Here is a 26,846-nt window from a genome sequence, read left to right as displayed (position 1 = left end):
CAGAAGGAGACTGGGATGTAGACTTAGCCCCGCCGATGATTACGCTGCACTTGGCTGATGATCTCTAGGTGACTATGCAGTGAGGATTTCCCCTGTGTACTGCCCTGAACTGTGGACTACGTGCCCAGTTTGTGCTACTTACTGACAAATGCGGTAGTTCTCTAGAGCTGCAGACTGGTGATTTAAAGCACCCTATGGACGGCCTAATGCTGCTCCCTGATGCTGATTTTGCAAGTACATGTTTCCCATTGTGCTGTGACAGGGGCAAGGCGGCGGGTGGAGGACGGGTGGTTGGGTGGCGGCAAACTGACCCCCCACCAACTACTTCCTCATGGTGGAGATAATTGCACGTCTGCATAGTTATGATATGCTTGCGATTAGTTTGCTGGGTCTGGATGGGGAGGCTATTGCCTTATTGTCCTGGTGTTGGAGAGATGAAAATGTTTTGACTGCAGGGACTGGGTTTACTGTCACACACTGGACCTGGCATCTGCTGCGTAGCATGAAAGTTCTGCTGGGGAGGGAACCCGGGAGGGGAGGAGGGAGAGCATACAGCATTGCCATGCCGTGAAGCACAACATACACCGCAGTTAGCTGGAATGTGTGGGGCACCGTGGGATATGCTTCAAAAAGGAACAAAATCTTCTCGTATTTACGGCGCGGGGTGGACATAGAGACTAAGATGGAGGAGTAGGGTATTCGCCAAAACTTTATCCTCCTATGCCTGTGGCGCCCTGATCTGGGTAAGTTTGGGAAAGCTCCTGGACGTAGCATCTGAACATATTGACAAGGCAGGGAGATGTGCACCTCAGTTGGATTGAGGTGGTGCTGGATAGCGTGTACGCACCAAATGTTCACCAAACATCTTTTTATGACTCTGACTCCACTTTTGGTATTCGCTCCGGACACACCAACGCTTCGGGTGGGGGGGTATTATGTCATTGCCAACCCGAATCTGGACTGGTCTACCCCGCCCCTGCCAGACTCCCCAACATTGAGATTGGCAGTGGACTTTCAGGGGTGGTGTGCCAACTGGTGGTTTCTAGACACATGGCAGGAGAGACATAGGCACCTGCAGTAATACACATATTACTCGCTGGTTAATGATCTGCAGGTCCGCCTGGATGGCTGGCTGTGTAGCCCGGTGGTCCACAGGGCCGTAGTCTGGGTAGAGCATCTACCGTGCACTCTTTCTGACCACAACCTGGTGCACCTTGACCTAACGCGGGGGAGATACATCTCGGCAATACCAACATAGAATTTGAAAGCCTCCTCCCTACTGGAGCTCACTTTTCGAGAGCCTTTAGCGACTAACATAGAAGACTATTTTAATAAGAATGCAGGCTCCATGGGGAATAGAGCCTTTGAATGGGAAGCGTTCAAGTTAGTGGTGTGGGGATTCCACATAGGCCAGTTGGCTGGACGGCACAGGTCACTCAGACCGGCTAACAGCCTTGGAAACTGAGCTAACAAATGTTAAGCGTTCCCTACCCATGGCTCCAGCGGTTCACCTCAGACTGCTGAAATTGAGGAAGGAGATTGCGCAGATCATTGAACCATTGCTCTCCGTCCCCTGGAGAGAATACCTAGATAACTCGCACACGATGGGAGGGCGGGCGGATAGGCTACTGGCCTGGCTGATCTGCTAGGACCAGCACAGTCATGCTAAAACACAAATAAAAACAGCCAGGACCATTTTGTGTTTTCACAGTCTGACCTACTGGATGTCTTTACATCCTACTACAAAGATCTTTATGGAGCACAACCGGAGCCCACAGCAGCGGTGCTAGATAGGTTCCTGGGTAGAGCGCAGGGAGTGGATGATTAGGAGGCACTTGGGGGCCCCCATCTTGGAGGCTCTATGTGCCCATTTGTGGGAGGTGGAGCGCCTGTCAGACACTACACGGGAGGCCCTTATTGTGTCGGTGCCCAAGACAGGTGGGGAGCACACTAAGGTGCACGTAGACCTCTATCAATGTTAAACATTTACTAAAAGATACTAAGTAAAGTCTTAGCGGGGAGGTTGCATGGTCACTTTCAGCACTGGTCCACCGGGAACAGAATGGCTTTATACCTCTTATAAAATATATTCCAACTGTCTTGTTTCATGGCTGAGACACCAGATGAATAAAACTGGGAAGCCATGGACCTGCCCAAGGCCTTTAACATGCTGGGATGGACCTACCTACAGGAGATAATGCGTAGGATGAACTTAAGACCCTGTGGTGCTGGTGGATGGCCCTCCACTATGCAGACGCACAAGCCTTTCCGAATCCTTTGGTGTCTTAAGGGGTACGCAGCAGGGCTATTTTTTCCCCAGGTGGTGGAGCCTTTCACCTGTATAATGCAGTCCAAGGGGGTTCCGTGGGGGATACTGGTGAGGGATGTAGTGCATGTGGTTTCCCTATATGTGGGTGATCTATTTCAGCGCCCTGACCAGGGAGTACCATCGTGGATGTCCGTACTAGGGGATCTGAGTGCCGCCTTATGACTTACAACTATTTTGGGGAAGGCTTATCCCTTTCCCCTGTTCCCGGACTGGCCGGATGCACCTCTTGCCATATTAGATCATCTTATTCAGTGGGCACCGACTCAGCTGAAATACCTGGGGGTGCATATTCCCCATTATGCGGAAGACACGCAGGAAGCCAACCTGGGGACGGTACTGCGGGCACTTAGGGACAGTGTCAAATCATATCGCTCCCTGAGACTCCTTATTACGACAAGGATGGCCCTTACCAAGATGGTGGTCCTGCTGAGGGTTTTATATTTCTTCACTATTTTGCCAATTTGGATCCCTCTGTCCTGATTCTGGGTGATGGACGCCGTACTCAGTAGCTGATATGGGACAGGGGGCATAATAGGGTGCCACTAGCTACTCTTAGTTGGCATACTAGAAGTGGTGGCATGGGTGTCCGTGGCATGGAACTGCAATTCCTTTCAGTTCAATTACAATGGTGACCTGTTGGTTGGCGGGTAGAGATATGCACATTTTGGGCGGGGGTTTGCAGATCCCCAGCATAAGGAGTGCACTTGTGGCCTGGATACTGGGTCAGGTCACGGGGACGCACTGCCTTCCCAACTCTTGACTTTTGCAGTGCGGTGCTGAAGGACCCTGACTGCAAGACCGCGTCATCTGGTATTTTATGCCCCAGCGATACAACTGGTGGGCAAACCCTACGGAGTACTTAATGGAGCAGTGGCTGGAGGCGGGTATGCAGACAGTCAGGGATTGTTATGAGGAGGGTACTATGTGCACACTGGACTCCATGATAATGGATGGTGGCTTCTCGAGCGCCCAGTTCCTTATATATGGGGCTGTTGGAACGGCCCTGCAGCAATTATGGGCCGGACGTGAGACAGAACCTAGGACGCATGAGTTTCTGCAGACTATCCTGACGTAAGGCCAGGGGTGTCAACTGGTGTCCTGGTTGTACCAGTCCGCTTTGGTAATGGACGCAAATGGCTTGCAGAGTAGACATGAGTGGTGGGTGGCTGCTCTGGGCAGAGGGCTCCAGGATAGGAAATAGAACATAGCGATAGAGTAAGTGCATAAGGTCTTGAGGAATACTCTGTTCAAATTCATGCAATTTAACTACCTTCATACCACCTACTTGACCCCTCAGCAGGATTTATGTAATGCAACAGTCTGAACACATGCAATGTCCCCAATGTACTTTTGGGAGGTGCTGGGTTCCTGCATACAGTTTTGGAAAGACATGATAGCTGATGTGTAGCGGACACTGGGCAGGGGAGATGTGGGAGACATGGCCGAGATGGGACCATGCATATTCACTGACACGCATCCTTGGAGCAGTGGGCCAAAGCTGAGGCTTCAGTGTTGCACAATGAAGAAAGGCGAGGGGTGCAGAGACAGCCTATAGCGGGGTTATGGGTAGAGGTGGTGGAGGCTTTTCATAATGCTGATGGGGGTGCGGCATGCACCCGGGACCATCATAGTGCTTGAGAGTCACAAAGCGGGGTTAGCAAAGACTAGGACTGTAAGTGTTCACGCTTATCAGGTCTGTCAGGTTAATGTTGGGATACGGGGAGTCAGTGAAAGGACCTTAATGCCCCCCCTCCTGACCTTTTTCAGGTGGGTTTCATTGTTTCGTACCACCTTGTTTGCTGAGTTAAGAGTATGAACTGCAACAAGAACCGAAGAAATATGCCTGGTTTTGAGTCATTGTTTACATGTTCATCTTTGCGTTTTTTCTTTCTTTTTTTGTTTTGCATGTACGGATTTTTGTGTGTGAAGAAGTGGTGTGAGTGGTGATGTTTAAAAATATCTCTATCAGATGGATAATTCTCTAGGACTATATTTATGTGTCTGAATTATCCTATAGTCCTAGAGAATTATCTATCTGATATTTGAACCATACCCTGGGCCACTAAGGATAAAGTTTGGCATAGTGAGTCCCCCAGAGGTATTTTTAAACATCACCACTCGCACCACTTCATCACACACAAAAAAGCATCTCCACTGTAATCAGGTGGCCCTCCACTATGCAGACGCACAAGCCTTTCCGAATCCTTTGGTGTCTTAACGGGCACGCAGCAGGGCTATTTTTTTCCCCAGGTGGTGAAGCCTTTAACCTGTATAATGCAGTCCAAGGGGGTTCCGTGGGGGATACCGGTGTGGGATGTAGTGCATGTGGTTTCCCTATATGTGGGTGATCTATTGGAGCGCCCTGACCAGGGAGTACCATCGTGGATGTCCGTACTAGGGGATCTGAGTGCCGCATTATGACTTACAACTATTTTGGGGAAAGCTTATCCCTTTCCCCTGTTCCCGGACTGGCCGGATGCACCTCTTGTCATATTAGATCATCTTATTCAGTGGGCACCGACTCAACTGAAATACTTGGGGGTGCATATTCCCCATTATGCGGAAGACACGCAGGAAGCCAACCTGGGGACGGTACTGCGGGCACTGAGGGACAGTATCAAATCATATCGCTCCCTGAGACTCCTTATTACGACAAGGATGGCCCTTACCAAGATGGTGGTCCTGCTGAGGGTTTTATACTTCTTCACTATTTTGCCAATTTGGATCCCTCTGTCCTGATTCTGGGTGATGGACGCCGTACTCAGTAGCTGATATGGGACAGGGGGCATAATAGGGTGCCACTAGCCACTCTTAGTTGGCATACTAGAAGTGGTCAAATTATGGCGAGTGGTGGCCCACCTAATCATGCACTGTTCACAAAGTGCAATGCACTTTAAATCAAACTCAAAATGTTTTACCACAATAAAATTTGTTTATGGTAAATGGTTGTCACATTTATTAAACAATTTTTTCAAGATAAATTCTCAATAGTGCAATTGTTTGTTATTGTATCATCATAACAATTCACAAATGTATATGCTATTCAATTGTAAAAGCAAAATATACATCATATTAACTACATTTTACATTTCAAATAATTGACATAGAGCCCAATGCATTTCGGCACGCAGACGGTGCCTTCATCAGGGGCAGTTCTAAAGGAAAGAGAAAGGAATGTATGTCAGTATCTGCGTATAATGGGAGACATGGGGGTATGTGAATGTGTTGAATGTAATCATACCTTAATGTTCAACTGTAGATGGTCTAATGTCGATGAAAGCCAATTCTACAACCAAGAAATTATATGTGGTTGGTAACGCTGTGATGTGCTCATTAAATAAATAACCAGCAGTGATTTTTATACAACATACCTGGTGATCTGGTTATCAATAGCTGTAATGATAAACATTAAATATACCTCAGTGTTAAACAATAAATATAACCGGACATGATGATATCATGTACTGTTGGATAATAATGGTGGCCCTACCTTATCTTCGTAATGATGATAATACTGCCCGGAAATAAATAATAATGATAATGAGGCACTATGTAGTTGCCAAATATATAATGAAAAACCTAAACGATGTTATGCGTGATAAGGACAGGTGACGGTCATTTACCTGACTCCAAAATACGGGACGTCTATCTCACAGATTCGCTGCTGATCTCTCGGATCACGTTCACCGGTCTACTAACAAACTCCATTAAAATGTAGCGTGGTACACATGGTAGTGTGGCCCTAAACATAGAAAACGGACTATGGGAATAACAGACTCTGTGGATAACGAAGAGATAGAAGGCTCATGCGCGCCATCTTAGACAGGGGAAATAATATCGTCGTCCCGTGTATATTATGTTACTCAATTATTCACAACATTAAAGATCTATGTGCAAGCTATGCCTGTTGCACCGAAGTTATATGCACGCGCTAAAAATCATCAAAATTGTATCCTGAAATACCCGTAGGTGAATGCGGTATAGGCACAAAGAATAGCGCGAAGTATTATCATCTCAATCCCAAAAGACCGGCAGACAGTTAGATGAGTAAAGCTCTATTTTGAATGGTAAAGAGTGTCCGTCTATATAATGTTGTTAACCTCGCTCGGGCTTTGCCTAACGGCTAGTGAGTGTGTATTCACGTGATGGGTGGTGCATCCTGGGTTATGTGGTGCATATAAATAAAGATTCCATTGTGGAGTGGTTGCTATGCGTGCTGGTGAAAACTTGAAAAAGTGTTATCAGTGTGGATCGTATTGCAACTCAATGTACAATGATAACAAATAAGAGCTATATAACTCGTACATGAGATGTCAACAAAACATGATAAATACCAAAAGTGATGTCAATGTGCATCAGTAATAAGTTTGTCAATCATCAACAGTAATACACAAGATGATCTATTAATGTGAAATAAAAAACATGAATTAAAGATATTTCTTGGTTGTAGAATTGGCTTTCATCGACATTAGACCATCTACAGTTGAACATTAAGGTATGATTACATTCAACACATTCACATACCCCCATGTCTCCCATTATACGCAGATACTGACATACATTCCTTTCTCTTTCCTTTAGAACTGCCCCTGATGAAGGCACCGTCTGCGTGCCGAAATGCATTGGGCTCTATGTCAATTATTTGAAATGTAAAATGTAGTTAATATGATGTATATTTGTTATGCTTTTACAATTGAATAGCATATACATTTGTGAATTGTTATGATGATACAATAACAAACAATTGCACTATTGAGAATTTATCTTGAAAAAATTGTTTAATAAATGTGACAACCATTTACCATAAACAAATTTTATTGTGGTAAAACATTTTGAGTTTGATTTAAAGTGCATTGCACTTTGTGAACAGTGCATGATTAGGTGGGCCACCACTCACCATAATTTGACTATTTAGCACCCAGGATTGACTCCCCTGAGGAATCATAGCACCAGTAAAAGAACTTATATACTTGGTGATAATTATTTTGTTTAAATCGGAGTGCTCCCCACAACCCCCATTACTAATACTAGAAGTGGTGGCATGGGTGTCCCTGGCATGGAACTATAAATTGAAACTGAACCTTCTCGCACTCAAAGTTATTAGTTCAAGTGAAACGGTAATAAAAAGTGGTTAGGTGCTACCTGAGTGCCTTCTTCTGAGCCTTAGAGGAAGAAATAATGCTAGATAGCGTCATCCCAGTCGGGGATGACGTCCCCAGATGCACACTGTGGTGAAAAATTTCCTTTGTACACATCTTGCTTTCAGAATAAAGTTTTATTGAAACATTCAGTTTATCCGGTTGTGATCCTTAATTTTTCACGTAATTTCATAAATCAAGATTATATTTGGCCCAATGCATTTCGGGCAATAATGCCCTTCATCAGGGGAATTGCTTGTCTGTTAAGAAAATGAAACACAACTGTTATCTATTCGTTCTCATGTTAATTCTGGTGGTTACATCCTTCTAAACACATCATTCGAATCTATACATTGATAATAGGGTGAAAATACCATGGAGATAAACGAGCATTTACCAGCATTTGTATACAAACATAAAATCTCTTAGATAAATAAGGTTAATGATATGAAACAGCCTGTACACTTTTAGTCCATGTTGTGATTCAGCACATGTGTGTTATATACACAGCGTAAAAAAGAAGGTGCAATGAACAAAAACAGACACGTACCTTCCACACTGTTGGAAGTTTTTTTTCCCCCAAAAACATATGTTTGAGTAAATTCGATACTCATGATAGTTTAGCCTAAAACGAATAGAAAAGTTTTCAGTCTAGTGCGTGTTGATAACGTGTGATCTTTAGAAACTACATTGATTTACAACGAACGTTCGTACCTGAAAAATTTAAAACGCCACCATCAGGCTTGGAACGTGGGCGGTGTCAATTGCGGTTCACCGACCGTTTTCTGAAAAAAAGAACCCGACAGGTTCAGTGGCGGACTCGCAGCGTTGTGGTGATTACAACACTCACCTAATATCTGAATTTTCGTCATGCGTTTGACTAATCCTGTCGTGGGTTCGGAATAATGTTAGACGGTGTTTTCACCGGCGTCGGATGTATACCACTCCCGACCCGGAAGTAATAAGCAGGGTGACTAACGACATGAAAAACGGACGGTGTGTAGTTTCTAATGAAAAAATGGTACACGTGGTGACTAACAACATAAAAAGCGGACGGTGTGCGGTATCTCTTGGAAGAATGGCAAATTCAGTATAAACTGTTGAACTTAAAAAACGCTGTGTAAACAATTGTGTAGATGAGAGTGTTTAACAGGCAAATCTAAATACAGTGAAAAAAACTGTGAAAAAAACGTAATACATGTCTGGGTCATTGCATGTCAAGTACTAATAATCAATCTGTACACAATACGTGTTACTCTAGAAAAATGACGGAATGTCAATCATAATTCAATATATAAACTGGTCTGGCATGGAACTGTAATTCCTTTCAGTTCAATTACAATGGTGACCTGTTGGTTGGCGGGTAGAGATATGCACGATTTGGGGGGGTTTGCAGATCCCCAGCATAGGAGTGCACTTGTGGCCTGGATACTGGGTCAGGTCTCGGGGACGCACTGCCTTCCCAACTCTTGACTTTTGCAGTGCGGTGCTGGAGGACCCTGACTGCAAGACAGCGTCATCTGGTATTTTATGCCCTAGCGATACAACTGGTGGGCAAACCTACGGAGTACTTAATGGAGCAGTGGCTGGAGGCGGATATGCAGACAGTCAAGAATTGTTATGAGGAGGGTACTATGTGCACACTGGACTCCATGATAATGGATGGTGGCTTCTCGAGCGCCCAGTGCCTTATATATGGGGCTGTTGGAGCGACCCTGCAGCAATTATGGGCCGGACGTGAGACAGAACCTAGGACGCATGAGTTTCTGCAGACTATCCTGACGTAAGGCCAGGGGTTTCAGCTGGTGTCATGGTTGTACCAGTCCGCTTTAGTAATGGACGCGAATGGCTTGCAAAGTAGACATGAGTGGTGGGAGGCTGCTCTGGGCAGAGGGCTCCAGGATAGGGAATAGAACATAGCGATAGAGTAAGTGCATAAGGTCTTGAGGAATACTCTGTTCAAATTCATGCAATTTAACTACTTTCATACCACCTACTTGACCCCTCAGCAGGATTTATGTAATGCAACAGTCTGAACACATGCAATGTCCCCAATGTACTTTTGGGAGGTGCTGGGTTCCTGTATACAGTTTTGGAAAGACATGATAGCTGATGTGTAGCGGACACTGGGCAGGGGAGATATGGGAGACATGGCCGAGATGGGACCATGCCTATTCACTGACATGCATCCTTGGAGCAGTGGGCCAAAGCTGAGGCTGCAGTGTTGCACGATGAAGAAAGGCGAGGGGTGCAGAGACAGCCTATAGCGGGGTTATGGGTAGAGGTGGTGGAGGCTTTTCATAATGCTGATGGGGGTGCGGCATGCACCCGGGACCATCATAGTGCTTGAGAGTCACAAAGCGGGGCTAGTAAAGACTGGGACTGTAGATGTTCACGCTTATCAGGTCTGTCAGGTTAATGTTGGGATACGGGGAGTCAGTGAATGGACCTTAATGCCCCCCTCCTGACCTTTTTCAGGTGGGTTTCATTGTTTGGTACCACCTTGTTTGCTGAGTTAAGAGTATGAACTGCAACAAGAACCGAAGAAATATGCCTGGTTTTGAGTCATGGTTTACATGTTCATCTCTGCGGTTTTTCTTTCTTTTTTTGCTTTGCATGTACGGATTTTTGTGTGTGAAGAAGTGGTGCTAGTGACCTAAGAGTACATTTCCCATCCGTTAGTTAAACTTGCATTTAATGTGTCTGCCAGTTAATTGAAAAGCAAAAAGAAGAAATGATGGACGGAATGCTGAACAAATCAAACATTCACTCCCAGTCTCAGATCTGAGTTTAACCCATTGTGATTTTTGCTCACCACAACACACCCAGTTTGGACCCAGCCACATGCAGATCAGTCTTTTTTTTGTTTTGTTTCTTTTTATTGAAAAAATATATAACAAGCAAGGCAAAGAAATATATTCCACAAAGTACCAATTCAAACGGGGAAAGAAAGACAATACAAAAATCAGCAATCAATGTATGGATGGGGAGGGGGGGAGGACAGGGCAAAATCAATGCACATACAATAGAGTAGTCAGAATGTGGAGTCAGGGGGAAGGTGGGACATCAGTGTTTTCTATTATGGGTGGTGCACATATATCGCCACAATAACCATTCCAAGGTCCCCACACTCTACACCACTTTCGGGGCCGACCCCGGGCCAAATACACTGTTTTTTCCCTAAACATGCACCAGTCCATGTTCTCCTTCCATGCTTCAACCGTAGGTGGACTGTGGGATCCCCACAATTGAGCAATGTCTCGCTTGGCAATCATGGCCCCCAGGGTCGCCCACTGTGTCTGAGCTACTGTATAATCCGTGGGTTCCCAAACATTCAACAAACATCGTCTGGCTTCCGGCAAAAGGGCAACCCCGTCACTTCCCTCATTACATCATGCACCCCGCTCCAGAAGGCAGCAACCCCATGACATTCCCAAATAATATGGAGAAATGTCCCTATCTGCCCACATCCTCTCTTACACAAACCCTGCTCAGAAAAGCCCATGTGAACCAAACGGGGGCCCGTGACGTATACTCTATGAAGAATCTTTTATTTTTTATTTTTTTATTAGAAACCTTTATTTGCAAGAAATAAAATACAGATATATGCCTACAACCCACTGGGCCGGCTAGTGCAGTATCGCAAAACAATGTAATGTTACACAGCTCATCAGCCGACAACCAGGGGTCCGGCAGCCATGATGCACGATATCGGTCAATTCCAGAACGACAGGATATAGAAAGGCTTCATTTTTAAACAACCAAACAAAGAAAAAACGAAGTAAAGAAAAACAAGGCCATGCCCTAATTATTATGTCTGTTCCATATGATGCGGGGAGAGACAGTCCAAAGACAATATGAAAAAACAGGAGAACCTTCAGGAGAATAAAAAGGGGGGGGGAAGGAGGGGGACCCAGAGCCAGTGAACTATCGATAACACAGTACAGGAAGGAGTCGAAACGTACAGTCAAGGGGAACAAGGAGTGTCAGGAGGATCAACGAAAGGGGGGTCGCATATATCCCCACGGAATGAGTTCCATTGGTCCCATACCCTACCCCATTTTTTGGGCCTGCCACGGGAAATATAAACAATCTTCTCCCTGAACATGCACCAGTCCATATTGTCTTCCCACCTGGAGATTGATGGAGCCCTCTGAGATCCCCACAATTGTGCAATGTCCCTCTTCGCAACCATGTTCCCCAGTGTCACCCATTGAGTCTGCGCAACATTACAATCATTCGGTTCCCATACATTCAAGAGACAGCGCCTGGCTTCAGGTAGCAGCTGAACATTCGTAACTTCACTCATCACCGCATGTATTCCATTCCAAAAGGACACAACCTCCGGACACTCCCACACTATGTGGAGGAAGGTAGCAAGCATACCACAGCCCCGCCGACACAGTCCATCCTCAGAGAAACCCATATGCATCAATCGGGGACCTGTGACATAGACCCGGTGCAGAATTTTCAGCTGAACGAGTCGCAAACGCGCCGGAATCGCAACCTCTTTAGGAGAGGATATCGCGGCCTGCCAATCCTCATCATCCAGCTCCAACCCATCGTTAGTCCAGGTACTACGTAGGTTAACAAGCAAGTCCGATCGAGTATTAATAAGCTTCTTATAAATAAGGGAGATAGTGCTGTCTGGAACATGACCGTCCAGCACCCTGTCTTCCAGGGGGGAGCTCTCCGGGATGTCAGAACCGGCCGGAAAAACCGACCCAATGGCATGACGAACCTGAAGGTATCGAAAAAATTCCGAATCATTCAATCCATATTCCTGCTGTAATTCAGCAAAGGTCTTAACTCTATCCTTAACCCAGAAGTCACCCAACTTACTGATCCCGATGAGGACCCATCTATCAAACCCTTTTGAAGTCAATAGTTCACCCAGCCTCTCCGCGGCAAAAAGAGGGGTCGCTCTGTTCAGCCTATCTGTCCATCCAGTAGCCGCGGTCGCGCTGCCCCACACCCGCACCGCCACTCCAGTGGGTCCCGTCAAATTCTTCCTAGCACCTCGAGAATAGAATGCCCTGTAGTAGTCCCCCCCCCGGGTAAGAGCAACTTGTCCATTTCGAAAGCAGGATTAGGAACTGGACCGTACATAGCATGGTTTACCGCACTCAATTGAGATGCCCAATAATATCGTCGTATATCAGGTAACGCAATGCCCCCATCGTACCAGGGCAACGTGAGCTTAGCCAATGCAATACGGGGTCGGCCAGCCCACACTAGCTTCCTCTGGAGGCACTCGATTTCGCGAAAGTAGCTAGCCGGCACTAGATCAAGAGTGTTTTGCACGGCATACAAGAACCGGGGAAGAGACATCATCTTAAACAAGGCCGCCCGTCCCAGGGGGGATAAGGGCAGATTACACCAAGCCGCGACGTCGACCGAAGCCGGGCGAGCGGGGGCAACAAGTTCTCAAGTTCTGGTCATAGCGCAACACAGGGTCAAGTGAAACATAAATCCCCAAATACTTAAAACCTTCAGTACGAACCGGGATCGGGCATACTCGGGGCAAAGAGAGAGGGTCACCGGTGAGCGGGAAGATACAGGATTTGGACCAATTGATAACCAACCCGGAGTTACGTCCAAAGGAGCGCAGAACATCAAAGAGAACTCCCAGTGACTTACGGGGGGACGTCAAATACAACAAAATGTCATCGGCATATAACGATACACGGTCCTCGAAATCAGGGGACCACCGAATACCTTTTAGGGAGGGTTCCCATCGAAGCCAGGCGGCCAGCGGCTCGAGCGCAAGTGCGAACAACAGCGGCGACAAAGGACATCCCTGCCTCGTGCCTCGCCCAAGAGCGAAGGGCTCCGAAGCTCTACCATTTACCACCACCTGCGCCAACGGCTGTTCATACAGGAGTTTAACCCATGCAATCAATCAATCAATCAATCACAGACATTTATAGAGCGCACTACTCACCCGTAGGGTCTCAAGGCGCTTGGGGGGGGGGGGCGTCCCGTTACTGCTCGAACAGCCAGGTCTTGAGCTTCTTCCTGAAGGAGAGGTGGTCCTGGGTCAAGCGCAGGTCGGCCGGGAGGGAGTTCCAGGTCTTGGCGGCCAGGTAGGAGAAGGACCTTCCTCCTGTTGTCGCTCTTCGGATGCGTGGGACGGCGGCGAGGGCGTGGCTGGCTGATCGGAGGTGGCGTTTGGGAGCGTAGAAGTTGATTCGGTTGTTGAGGTAGCTCGGGCCTAGATCGTGTAGGGCTTTGTGTGCGTGGGTGAGGAGACGGAAGGTGATTCTTTTGTTGACGGGAAGCCAATGGAGGTCTCTCAGGTGTCCGGAGATGTGGCTGTTTCGTGGGATGTCGAGGATGAGTCTGGCTGAGGCGTTCTGGATCCGCTGGAGTCTCTTCTGGAGCTTGGCGGTGGTTCCGGCGTAGAGGGCGTTGCCATAGTCCAGTCGGCTGGTGACGAGGGCCTGGGTGACGGTCTTCCTGGTCTCCGTGGGGATCCACCAGAAGATCTTCCGTAGCATGCGCAGGATGTTGAAGCACGACGAGGAGACGGCGTTGACTTGTCTGGTCATGGAGAGGGAGGAGTCCAGGATGAAGCCCAGGTTGCGTGCGTGGTCCGTCGGTTTGGGTGCGGTGCCCAGGGCGGGGGGCCACCAGGAGTCGTCCCAGGCGGAGGGCGAGGAGCCCAGGATGAGGACCTCCGTCTTGTCTGAGTTCAGTTTCAGGCGGCTGGTCGTCATCCACTCGGCTACATCTTTCATCCCTTCGTGCAGGTTGGCTCTGGCGGCGGCGGGGTCGTTGGTCAGGGAGAGGATCAGCTGGGTGTCGGCGTAGGAGATTATGTTGAGGTTGTGTTGGCGTGCGATGGCCGCGAGGGGGCTCATGTAGACGTTGAAGAGGGTGGGGCTCAGTGAGGATCCTTGAGGGACGCCGCAGATGACTTCGGTGGCCTCTGACTTGTACGGTGGTAGGCGGACTCTCTGTGTTCTTCCGTCGAGGAAGGAGATGATCCATTCCAGTGCCTTCTCCTGGATTCCGACGTTGCTGAGGCGCTGCACTAGGGTGCGGTGGCAGACAGTGTCGAATGCCGCGGAGAGGTCTAGGAGGATGAGGGCCGCTGTTTCCCCGTTGTCCATCAGGGCTCGGATGTCGTCGGTGGCGGCGATGAGGGCGGTCTCGGTGCTGTGGTTGGCTCGGAAGCCAGACTGTGAGGGGTCGAGGGATCCGTTCGTCTCGAGGAAGGCGGCCAGCTGTTTGTTGACGGTCTTCTCGATGACTTTGGCTGGGAACGGGAGGAGCGAGATTGGGCGGTAATTCTTGAGTTCGGTGGGGTCCGCTGTAGGTTTCTTGAGTAGAGCGCTGAGTTCGGCGTGCTTCCAGCTCTCGGGGAAGGTGGCGGTGTCGAAGGAGGTGTTGATAATGTCCCGTAGGTGGGGTGCGATGACAGCGTCGGCCTTGTTGAAGACGTGGTGAGGGCAGGGGTCGGTCGGGGATCCGGAGTGGACGGAGTTCATCATGCGGACGGTGTCTTCGGTGCTGATCTGAGTCCAGGCGCGGATGGTGGTGGTGGGCGGCGTTGCTGAGGTTGTGGCGTGCGTCGGTTGGATGCTGAAGCTGTTGTGTATGTCCGCGATCTTGTTGTGGAAGTAGGAGGCGAGGGAGTTGCAGAGGTCTTGCGATGGGGTGATGTCGTTGTTTCCGGCGTTGGGGTTGGAGAGCTCTTTCACGATGTTGAAGAGTTCCTTGCAGTTGTGTGCGTTGTTGTCCAGCCGGTCTTTGAATGCAGTTTTCTTGGCGGCGCGGATCAGTTGGTGGTGCTTCCGGGTGGCATGCTTGAGGGTGGTCAGGTTGTCCGGTGTTGGTTCCCTTCTCCAGACTTTCTCGAGGGCTCTGCAGTTCTTCTTGGAGCTCTTGAGTTCGTCGGTGAACCATGGGGCCTTCATGCTGCCGGGTCTGCTGGGCGGGGTCCTCAGTGGGGCGAGTTCGTCCGCGCATTTGCTGATCCACTTCGTGAGGTTGTCGGCGGCCTGGCTGGGGTTCGCTGAGCTGGCAGGGGGGTGCTGGCTCAGGGAAGCGGCGAGCTGGTCGGCTGTGATCTTGTTCCAGCTTCTTCGGGCAACCTTTGGCTGGTGGTGGTGGATCGTGGTTCTTTTAAAGGTGAAGTGGACGCAGCTGTGGTCCGTCCAGTGGAGTCCTGTGGCGTGGCTGAAGGCGATGTCTTTGCTGGATGAGAAGATGGCGTCGAGTGTGTGTCCGGCGAGGTGGGTGGGGGTGGACACCAGTTGCTTGAGTCCGAGGTTGGCGAGGTTGTCGAGCAGGGTGATGGTGTTGCGGTCGCTGTTGTTTTCCAGGTGGAACCAAGCCGAAGCCGAACTTGGCGAGAGTGGCCCACAAATATGGCCACTCGACCGTATCAAAGGCCATCGAAGCATCAAGAGAAACCAAGATGGCCGGTTCACGAAGAGATCCCGCCCTCGCGAGGACGCCATGCAGACGACGAAGATTGAGTGCAGTATTACGCTGGGGGATAAAACCGGACTGATCAGGGTGAACCAGTCCGCTAATCACCGTGGCCAGTCGATTCGCCAGTATTTTCGCCAATATCTTGAGTTCAGCGTTCAAAAGGGAAATCGGGCGATACGATGAGCAGCGCTCGCGGGGCTTGCCGCCTTTATGAATGACTACAATAGAGGCCAGCCTCTGGTCCCTGGGGAGAAATCCAAGGTCTCGCGACGCCGCAAACATACGTAGCAGATACGGCGCCATTTTGTCTGGGCATAACTTGTACAGCTCAACCGGTATACCGTTAGGGCCCGAAGCCTTCCCTGAACGAAGAGAGCGAATAGCGAGCGCAACCTCATCGATGGAGAAATCAGCCTCCATCAACACCCCGTCCGATTCCGAGAGACTGGGCAACTCAAGATCACGAAGTAGCAAACGCGAGTCCTCCTCCGGCAAGCCCGAAACCGGCGCGTACACGACCCAAAAGTGCTGGGCAAACACCTCGACTATCCCAACCGGGTCTACGACTTGCGCTCCATCAACACTCTCAACCACAGGCACCACACGATTCAATCTATCTCGCCTATCCAGCCAAGCAAGCAACTTCCCCGCTTTATCTCCCACATCATAGAGACGCCCCTGCTGCATACGATGCATTGCCTCAGCCGAGGCAGTCACCAAAGCTCTGTAATCGGATTGCTTGAGAGCCAAAACATGCAGCGTCTCAGGCGTAACCCCAGCCTCCAACCGTTCCTCCAACCCAGTAATCTCAGACTCCAAGCGTACCACCTCTTCTTGTTTACGCCGCTTCTCATCAGCAACCAGGGACAAAGTCTGACCACGGATCACAGTTTTATAGGCCTCCCATAGGGAGACTGGGGAAGATACCGACCCCTCATTTTCGGCAAAATAAAAATTCATGCATTTGACCACCTCAGATCTGATTTTGGGATTCTGAAAGTGCCATGGGTTGATCGGGGCAATTCGGCCCCCAGTCCCCAAACAGATATCTAAGTGGAGCCAAATCGGGGAGTGGTCTGAGATCCCTCTAGCCAAGTGTTTAATTTCACGCACAGAGATCAACTGCACCATCGGCACGAGGATATAGTCAAGTCTCGAGAGACTTCCATGGGCTCCCGAGTGGAAAGTGTACTGAAGCCGGCCAGGGTGCAGTTGTCTCCAACAGTCGGCCAACCCAAAGGCATCCAAGAATTTCCCCAACCATAACTGCGATGTAGGGAGGAGCCTGGGGGGGCTACGATCACTCTCTCCATTCGCCACAGAGTTAAAGTCTCCACCCAACACCAGCAAGCCATCGGGTAAACCCAGAATGAACTCACCCAAGTCGGCGAATGTGGTAGATTGCAGCCCAGGCGGAACATAAATAGACAGTATGGAAATCAATTTCCCTTCCCATCTCCCCGTAATGCCGGCATAGCGGCCTCTGTCATCCAACACTGTACTATCCAATTCCAGGGGAAGGGAGTTCCTGACCAGGATACCAGCCCCTCTCGATCCCGAGGTAAAGCCGGAATGCGCCACCAAACGATAGCCTCTTCTGTTCAGTGCATGACATGTATTGCCCACCAAATGGGTCTCCTGGAGCAAGACCACATCCAGGGAACATCTCTTCAAGTATTGTAGCACAATCCCACGTTTTATTCTGTCCCCAAGACCGTTAACATTCCAGCTCAACACCCTAAGCCCCCCACCCCCCATCCCGGAAGGAGACTGACCGCCCTCCCCATCTCGAAACAGTCACATGAAAGCAAATGTAAAGCAAAGCACAGCCTCGGAACAAGCAAAAAGAAAAGAACCCCCCCACCACCCCCAGTGAACCCCTCAAATTCAAACCCCCCTCCCTGCACCCCTGCGGTAGACCTAAGAGCCACCCCAACTTGCAGTGTGCCTGTCGCCCCATTGAACTAACCTACAGAAAGAGAGAAAAGTCCCCAGAGGAGGAAGATCCCCTGAACCCCCCCCACCCCCGGGCATTCACACCATGCTTGAAACATAGTCTCTAAGCCACTGCAACGGATTCTGGCTCGCCGACATAGACTCACTGCTCCTGGCCCTCCACGCCTCCCTCAGCGCCTCTCGAGTCCTCTGGGCCCTCATGACGCGACGATAAAGTGTCCAACCAGTCACTAACCACCTCAAGGCGGTCAAAGAAGAACGCACGATCAGCATGCTCGATTCTCAGGCGGGCCGGGAAAAGCATAGCATATTTCAGTCCCAGGTCTCTGAGTCGCTTTTTCACACCCGTAAAGCCCATCCTTTGTTTCTGTACTGCCTGGGTGAAGTCCGGGTAAAAACTAATTGAAACGTTCTCAAATTTAGTGGGCCCATTGGTTCGCGAAGCTTGCAAGATACCGTCTCTATCACGAAAATTGAAGAGTCTAGCAATTATGGGCCGCGGAGCGGCCCCCAACCTTGGCTTGCCACCCGGGACACGGTGGGCCCGTTCCACAGCGAAGAATTTACTTAGGCCTTTCGGTACCAGATGCTTCAGCACGAGGTCCTCCACCAGGACATCAACAGGCAGGTCGGCAGAATTCTCCGGGACACCCACAATGCGGACGTTATTGCGTCTGGCCCGGCCCTCAAAATCTTCCAACCGATTGGAAAACAAGTCACAAGTAGACCGAAGATGGCGGACCGTGGTCTGGAGTTCCGAGACATCCGTGGTCAAACTAGCAGTCTTGAGGTCGAGAGATTTGACACGCTCGTTTGTTTTCCCAAGGTCCGCTCTGATGAGGGAGACATCAATCGCCACCGTATCTATCTTAGCCGCCAGAGTTTCATATTGCTGGCCCATGGCGGATTGGACACTCGCAATAGCGCCCATAACGTCTTTCAGCGTTGGCTCCTCGTCATCAGGAGTACCGTCCCCAGCTTCCTCCAGGGCACAACTCGATCCGCCCGGGGAGCCCCTTGGTCGAGTAAATCGATCAATGGTCTGAGATTGGGCGACCCCCCCTCGGGACGAACCTCTAGTGCCGCGTCTCTCAACGACTGTTCTGCCCGTCATGACGTATAAGGAGCCCCAACGGGAATCATAGAATCCAGTCAAAACGATCTTCTCGTGGCAGGCTCGGAATTGCGAGTGGATAGGGACACAGCACTAGCAACAAGCTGGCAGCGATAGCAGAATCGGAACTCCGATCTGGAACTGGGCGTTCACAACAAGGATCAGAAACGAAACCGAAAGTACACCAGGGGCAGAGGGCGTGGCTTATCGGCCGTTGTTGTTCGATTGCCACCTGGGTACCTCGGGGACGCAAGCCCCCGGCTGGCATACGATGTAGGCCTCAAAGTCCAGGGTGCAGTAAGTCCAGCATCCGACGGCCAAATCGATTTTTGAAAGGAACGCTGGCATCAGCAGGGCATCAATAAAAGTACCCGTCGTCATAATCAGGATCATTCACAGGATAGTCGCGGGAGGCGGAAGGGGTCTCGGGAGCCCTTAGCTCACGCGTCCATCTTGGAATCGCGCGAAGCTCCTCCCCCCCTCTATGTAGAATCTTAAGCTGAACCAGTCGTAGTCGAGCTGGAATCGCGACCTCCTTGGGAGAGGAGATCGCCCACTGCCAGTCCTCGTCATCCAGCTCAAGGCCGTCACGGGTCCACAAGTCCCGAAGATGCAAAAGGAGGTCCGACCTATCGTTTATTAATTTTTTATAGACTAGGGAGATAGTACTGTCTGGCACATAACCGTCCAACAGTCTATCTTCGAGCGGGGATGACTCCGGAATTACCTCCCCCACCGGGAAAACCGACCTCAAAGAATGGCGAACTTGAACATAACGGAAGTACTCTGAATCACTTAAATCAAACTCCTTCTTCAACACCTCAAACGATTTTACCTGACCCTTGACCCAGAGGTCTCCTACCTTACTAATACCAATGAGGTCCCATTTATCGAACCCCTTGGTCTTCCACAGTTTACCAAGTTTATCGGAACCAAAAAGCGGGGTCGCTCGAGCCAAGCGGTCCTTCCATCCCATCGAACTAGTTGCGTCCTGCCTCAGACGTACTGCTGTCCTGGTTGGTCCCGACAAATCCTTAAGGACCGTTTTAGAGTACAGCGCCCTGTAGTAGTTACCCCCAGGTAACCGCCATCTATCCATGGCAAAGGCGGGGTTCAATTCGGGACCATACATACCATGATTAATGGCTCCCAATTGAGACGCCCAATAGTAACGTTTTATATCAGGGAGAGCGATACTCCCGTCGTACCACGGGAGCTTCAGTTTAGCAAGCGCAATACGAGGTCTGCCGTCCCATATCAGCTTCCTTTGAAGATCCTCGACCGCACGAAAATAGCTAGCCGGGACTATATCAAGAGTGTTTTGAAGAGCGTAGAGAAAACGAGGCAGAGACATCATTTTAAAGAGGGCCGCACGACCAAGCGGCGAAAGCGGAAGTTTACGCCAACCCGCGACGTCCTGCTTTAATCTAGCTAAGGGTGGGAGGAGATTCTGTTCATACCGAATTGCGGGGTCTAATGAAATATAGATACCGAGATATTTAAACCCCGTTTGCGCAATCTGTATGGGACAATTATTTGGAAGAAGAGGGACGTCACCTGAAAGGACGTATAGATAGGATTTTGTCCAGTTAATAATTAGGCCTGAGTTCCTACCTAACGAGTTCAAACATCGCACAGAACTATCATTGACTTCCGGGGCGAGGTCAAGTACAGTAAGATATCATCTGCATAAAGCGAGATGCGATCTTCAAACTCAGAGGACCACCGAATACCCCTCATCGAGGGCTCCCACCGGATCCAGGCGGCAAGGGGTTCGAGAGCTAGGGCGAACAGGAGCGGCGACAAAGGACAACCCTGACGAGTTCTCCTCCCAAGACCAAACGAAGCAGAGACTCGGCCATTCACAACAATTTGCGCGAGGGGGTCCTCATAGAGAAGCCTCACCCAGCTAATAAAACCGGGTCCAAACCCGAACTTAGCCAACGCGGCCCATTAATACGGCCATTCAGCGGTGTCGAAGGACATCGTGGCATCCAACGACGCCAAGATGGCCGGCTCACTCAACGTCGCGTCTCTCGCGAGAACACCATGCAGATGCCTAAGATTCAGAGCGGTGTTTCTATGCGGGATAAAACCGGATTGATCCGGATGTATCAACTCACTGATAACAGTGATCAATCGGTTAGCTAGCTCTTTCGCAAGAATCTTAGGCTCGGCATTCAAAAGAGATATCGGTCGATACGACGCACATCTATCTCTCGGCTTCCCTTCCTTGTGAATCACCACAATGGTGATCGCGGGGGAGAAAGCCACACTCCAAAGACTCCAAAAACATATCCCGTAGATAGGGAGCCATCTTGTCCGGCCGCAACTTGTAAAGTTCAATAGGCAGGCCGTTGAGACCCACTGCTTTCCCCGAACGCAGGGAACGAATCGCAAGAGCTACCTCATCAGCTGTTATTACGGCGTCCATTTGCTCCCTATCAACATCAGAGAGATGTGGTAAAGCAATATCACGCAACAATAGATGTGAGTCTTCTTCCGGTCTGTCCGACACAGAAGAGTACACTGTTCGGAAGTGATCCGCGAAACACTGAACAATCTCTTTGGGGTCTGAAACCCGAGCACCACCAGCTGTCTCGATCACAGGCACCACCCGACTAGCTCTATCTTTTTTTATCCAGCCACGCAATCAATATACCAGCTTTATCTCCCACATCATAGAGACGTCCCTGCTGTTCCCTACTCATGGCCTTAGCTGCGTCAGTAACCAATGCCCTGTACTCAAGTTGTTTTAGTCGCAGAACATGTGTCTTAGCACGGGTGACCTCCTGCTCCAGGTCAAGCTCCAAATCTGCAATCTCCGTCTCGATCTTAACCACCTCCTCATACCTCCGTTTCTTGACACCCGCAATTAACAACAGGGCCTGATCCCAAAGCGATACCGCGGCCGACACGGAACCCTCGTTTCCCAAAAAATACAGGTCAAGCGATTTTACCAGGACAGCACGAGTTGTAGGATTTCGAAGATACCAAGGGTTAATCGGAGCAATTCGTCCCTCGGTCCCAGAATCCAACTCCACCCGAAGCCACAACGGAGAGTGATCAGAAATTCCCAAAGCCAAATGCTTAACCTCAACGATAGAAAAAGCCTGAGCAGCCGGTACCAAGATATAATCAATCCTAGAGAGGCTACCGTGAGCGCCAGAATGGAACGTATACTGCCGCTGAGCAGGATGTAACAATCTCCAGCAATCTACCAGACCCAAAGTGTCGAGGAAATCATGAAGCCAGTTCTGTGCTCCCCTGAGATCCCTGGGTGGGTGTCGATCAATCATACCGGAAACCACCGCATTAAAATCACCACCTAAAAACAGTGACCCCTCGGGTAGAGCGAGGATAACTCGCCCCAAATCCATGAAAGTAGCCGACTGCAGGCCAGGGGGGACATATTCAGAGATCAGGGAAAGGTACCGGCCCTCCCACCTACCCGTAAGAGCGACATAGCGACCTCTATCATCAAGGACCGTGTTGTCAATCTCCAGCGGGAGAGAATTCTTAATGAGGATACCAACCCCTCTGGAGCCAGAGGAAAACCCAGCATGCGCGACCAAACGATACCCCTTCCTATTCATAGCATGACAAGTATTGCCAATCAAGTGCGTCTCCTGAAGAAGGACCACATCAGGAGCGAAACGCTTCAACAGTTGCAGCACCACCCCACGTTTTATCCTATCCCCCAGCCCATTCACATTCCAACTCATTAGTTTCAGCCCTCTACCCCCCATCCCGAAAAAGAAAGAGGATCCAGCCCCAGGAAGAACTCAGCACTTCGATCAAACGATCTAAGAACACGTTGCCTTGCAAAGAAACAAACACACACCCCAACAAAAACCCCCATCCCCCCACCAAAATCCCGTTACAAAACCCCCCACCCTGCACCCCTGCGTAAGACTAAAAAAACACCCAAACTTGCAGTGTGCCTGTCGCCCCCACATCTAACTAAGCTACAAAAAGAAACTCAGAGGAGGAATAAGACCCTCCAATGGCCCCGCAACCCCCCAAATGTACATCAAATCACATGTCAGGATTATCGAACCACAGTTCGAGGCCTTCAAGAGACCCCAGAAGCCAAGCAGCCGGTGCCTATTCCTGTTCCGTAGGTCCGCCTTCCGCATCGCCAGACCGTTCCTCCGATGGATGCTGGTTCGGCAGAGTGTCCAGCTAGTCGACCACCGCCTCCGGTCGATCAAAAAAATAAGTCCGCTGCGCATGTTCGATCCTCAACTTGGCCGGGAAAAGCATGGCGTATTTAAGGACCATATCACGCAGTCGTCTCTTCACCCCCTGGAAACCAAGTCTTTGCTTCTGGACCGATTGAGTGAAGTCCGGGTAGAAGGTGATAGTAGTGTTCTCAAACTTTGTAGGTCCACCCATCCATGAGGCCTGAAGGATAGCGTCTCTATCACCAAAATTGAAAATTCTCGCGATTATAGGCCGCGGTGGGGCGCCCAACTTCGGTTTACCGCCCAGTACTCTATGAGCCCGTTCGACCGTAAATAACTTACTCAGTCCCTTAGGTGCAAGGGGGCTAACAATGAGATTCTCGACAAAGAGGTCAGCAGCTGGGTCCTCCGCCTTCTCCGGGACCCCTATGATACGAACATTGTTCCGCCTAGCCCTTCCTTCATAATCCTCCAGACGTCGTGTAAGGAGAGCACTGGTAGACCTCAGGTGACGGACCTTCGTCTGTAGGTCAGTGACATCACCCGTCAGGCTGGAAGTCTTAAGGTCCAAAGACTTGACTTTCTCATTAGTTTTCCCCAGGTCCGTACGGATCAGGTTGACCTCAATCGCCACAGTATTGAGCTTATGGGCGAGAGTCTCCATTTGTTGCCCCAGTGAGGATTTAATCCCGTCAATAGCAGCCATAACATCCTGCAAGGCCAGCTCCATCGCCGAAGTCGGTGGATCTTTCATGTCCTCCTGCGACCTACCCGATCCACCGGGAGATCCCCTGGCCTGAGCATATCGATCCATGATGTTAGCCTGGGTATAGCCACCCCGCCGAGTGGGCTTACTTTTCTGCTTTTCACCCTCCGGTTTCCCCGCCATTGCGGGAGATAGGTGGACTTGGATCGATAAGTCGAAGCAGAAGATGGCGGCCTCTGGTCCCCACGGGCGGAGGCAGCCCCAACTAGAGGGCACAGGCCGAATGTCCTCCAGATCCGGCAAGGCAATGAAAAATTACACTCGTGGGTGACACAGGGCGGCAGTCCTCAGGCTCGGGGGCTGGCACGTTCACAGTCACGGGTCTCTCTGAAAGCAAAACCGAAAGTGAAAGCAACCGGACCGGTCGTCCCAGCCCCCACAGGCCGATGTTGTTCAACTACAGCTCGGGCACCATACCAACTCCACAGCCGGGCATCACGGAGACGTAGGCCGCAATCTTCTAAGCACCATAACACCGGCTCCCGGGGTCCGAGTCAAAATCTAAATGCAGGTTTCGCCTCACTCGTGGTTCCCCTTCACGAAGACGTCGATGAGGGACAGGGTGAACGACAGGATAGGTGCGGGAGGTTACGAGGGCCTCGGGAGCCCTAAGCTCACGCGGCCATCTTGGTTGCGCGCGAAGATCCTCCCTGTGCAGATCAGTCTTGACCCTGCTCCCATTGGGAACAGCTCAACCCAAACTGCCTGGCCATGTCCTCCATGGACCGGAAACAAGCATCTTGGGACCGGTTTTGGGGTATGAGGTAACATGATACTTGTTTCTGGTCCAGGGAGGACCTGGCTTGGCAGTTTGGGGTGGACTGTTCCCATGGGGAGCAGAATCATGACTGATTTGCGTATGGCTGGGCCCAAACTGGAGTGGCATGGCAAGAAAAATAATTATGGATTTAACCCAGATCTGTGACTGAGGGTGAATGTTTGATTTGTTCAGCATTCAGTCCACAAAGTGTTCTGTTTGCATTTGTTATTTCAGGTCAGTTAACTGAAGATGAAAACAACAGCCAAATGTAGAATATTTTGTTTTTCTTAGCCACCTCTTTGACCCTGTCTCCACACTCACTGACCCTGCCCCCACAACACGTAATAACAAGTAATACAGTGCCACACTTTCTTTTAACACCTCAACTGCTTGTAAGTGAAGAAAGTCTGAAAGCGCGCCTCCAGGCTGCCTTCATTGTGTGGCATGTGTGAGCCAAGCAGCCACACTAGAGGAGGAGACAGATCCCCTTAACCATTTTGTCACGTCACTTTTCCGGATTGTGTTGGGAGACTTCTAGTGGTATCTGTAAGCCTGAAGAAGGTGGTGGATCAGCCTATACCACCGAAATGCGTCTCTTTGTGTTGATTACCTGGTTCAATTAGGAGAAAAGAATTTGGAGGGACATCAACTCTAGTGTATATGTATTTGAGGTGCTAACTTGATTTAATACGTTTGTGATTTCTTTATTTTGACATACTCTCCCAGGTCGTTTTTAATCTATGTTTTTAATCAATGTGAATATTCAAAGTGTATTGACGATGCATATGATGTTTTGAAACCCGCTTTTTTAAACATTCTTTTTATATTTTGAATCTGATATGGATCCTAAACAATAAAAAATATATTACAATGTTTATATTATTTTTTTTGTTTTTATTTGGTGTTTGTGACTTGGATAGTACATGTATGATATTAATATGTATGCATGACAGCAGTGTGGACGTATATGCTTAAAAGGAGCCCAAAGTGATCTTACTTTTGACAGAAGTGTCTAATCTCCGTGCCCTGTCCCTTTGGTGAGTAGGACCCCTCTCTTATAATTTGGGATCTACTGTTCTTCAACATCTCATTCTTCTATGCTCTTTGAGTTACCCTGATCCTAATGCAGACATTTGCCCAGCTTTAATGGAATATAAAGTCATCATCCATGGACAACTCAATGGACTCCAGGACAGATTTCATCAGTAGTTACTTTTTGGACTGAAAGAGGCTCAAAATCAAATTACTCTAACACACACTAGCTCTAAATACATGCCTTGAAAAAGCTTGCAGTCTTTTGCAACGGTATCAAAACAATCACCCCTACACTCCCATGTGTAGAGTCCGTATTGGATTCTAATTCCTTTTGTATTTTCTTAATTGAAAAGAAAATGTTTGACAGAAAAAGGAAAAAAATTAATACAATTTTGGATCATCTTTTCAATTAATGTAGTAAAGATTGTTAATTTCTCTTCACTTCACAAATGCATTGTATGACTGGGAAGTAGGGTCATTGCCAGTAAAGTCTAAACATCTCCTTAGAAAGAATTTCTGCAAAATCAATTCTTGGGTATTTCTGTAATTCTGTTGTTGAATAAGACTACTGATATTCCTCAGTGTGCAAATGTATTGTAACTCAAAAAATGGAGGACTGGGATTTTGAGTAATTCATTTCCCTTATTTTTAAGGGTAACATTTTTGCTTTCTCCAGTGTCCATGATTTGAAATTAAAATCTGAACGCTAATGCTGCAAATAATGTATTCTTTTTTTCTTTGTTGTATTTCAGAGTGCAGTCACATTTCCAAACAAGGTATCTACACATCAGCAATCCTTAGTTTTAGTCAAAAGACTCTTAGCTGTTTCCGTATCCTGCATAACATATCTCAGAGGACTCTTTCCTGAATGTGCCTACGGCAGTAGATATTTAGACGGTAACATGAAATTCTTTCTTACTTTTGTTGAATGTCATTTACTTATGTCTTATTTCAAGCTGCAGAGGATCTCATTTATGTTTTGATAAATGTACTATTAATAAGTCTCCTGTCATTTATGTTTGAATGAGCTTCGTTTGAATGAACTGGAAACATTAAGTGTCATGTCGGAGGAAGGTTATATGGTGATTCATTTCTATTCCTTGAATAATTATTGAGACG

The 26,846-nt window shown here is 49.0% G+C and overlaps 1 protein-coding gene across 9 annotated transcripts in view; it reads left to right on the top strand.

Moving 5' to 3' along the window:
* Positions 1-26,846, top strand: part of HORMAD1 (HORMA domain containing 1) — a 920,105-nt gene that overhangs the window by 37,074 nt on the left and 856,185 nt on the right. For all 9 annotated transcript variants that reach the window (XM_078670957.1, XM_078670959.1, XM_078670964.1 and 6 more), the window contains one exon: positions 26,480-26,624. In XM_078670957.1, the coding sequence (XP_078527083.1) occupies positions 26,480-26,624 (145 nt within the window). The remainder of the gene's footprint in view (positions 1-26,479; positions 26,625-26,846) is intronic.

This window comes from Lissotriton helveticus, chromosome 12, assembly GCF_964261635.1.
Source record: "Lissotriton helveticus chromosome 12, aLisHel1.1, whole genome shotgun sequence".
In the NCBI taxonomy this organism is placed as follows: Eukaryota; Metazoa; Chordata; class Amphibia; order Caudata; family Salamandridae; genus Lissotriton; species Lissotriton helveticus.
This window is presented reverse-complemented; position numbering and strand designations above follow the sequence as displayed.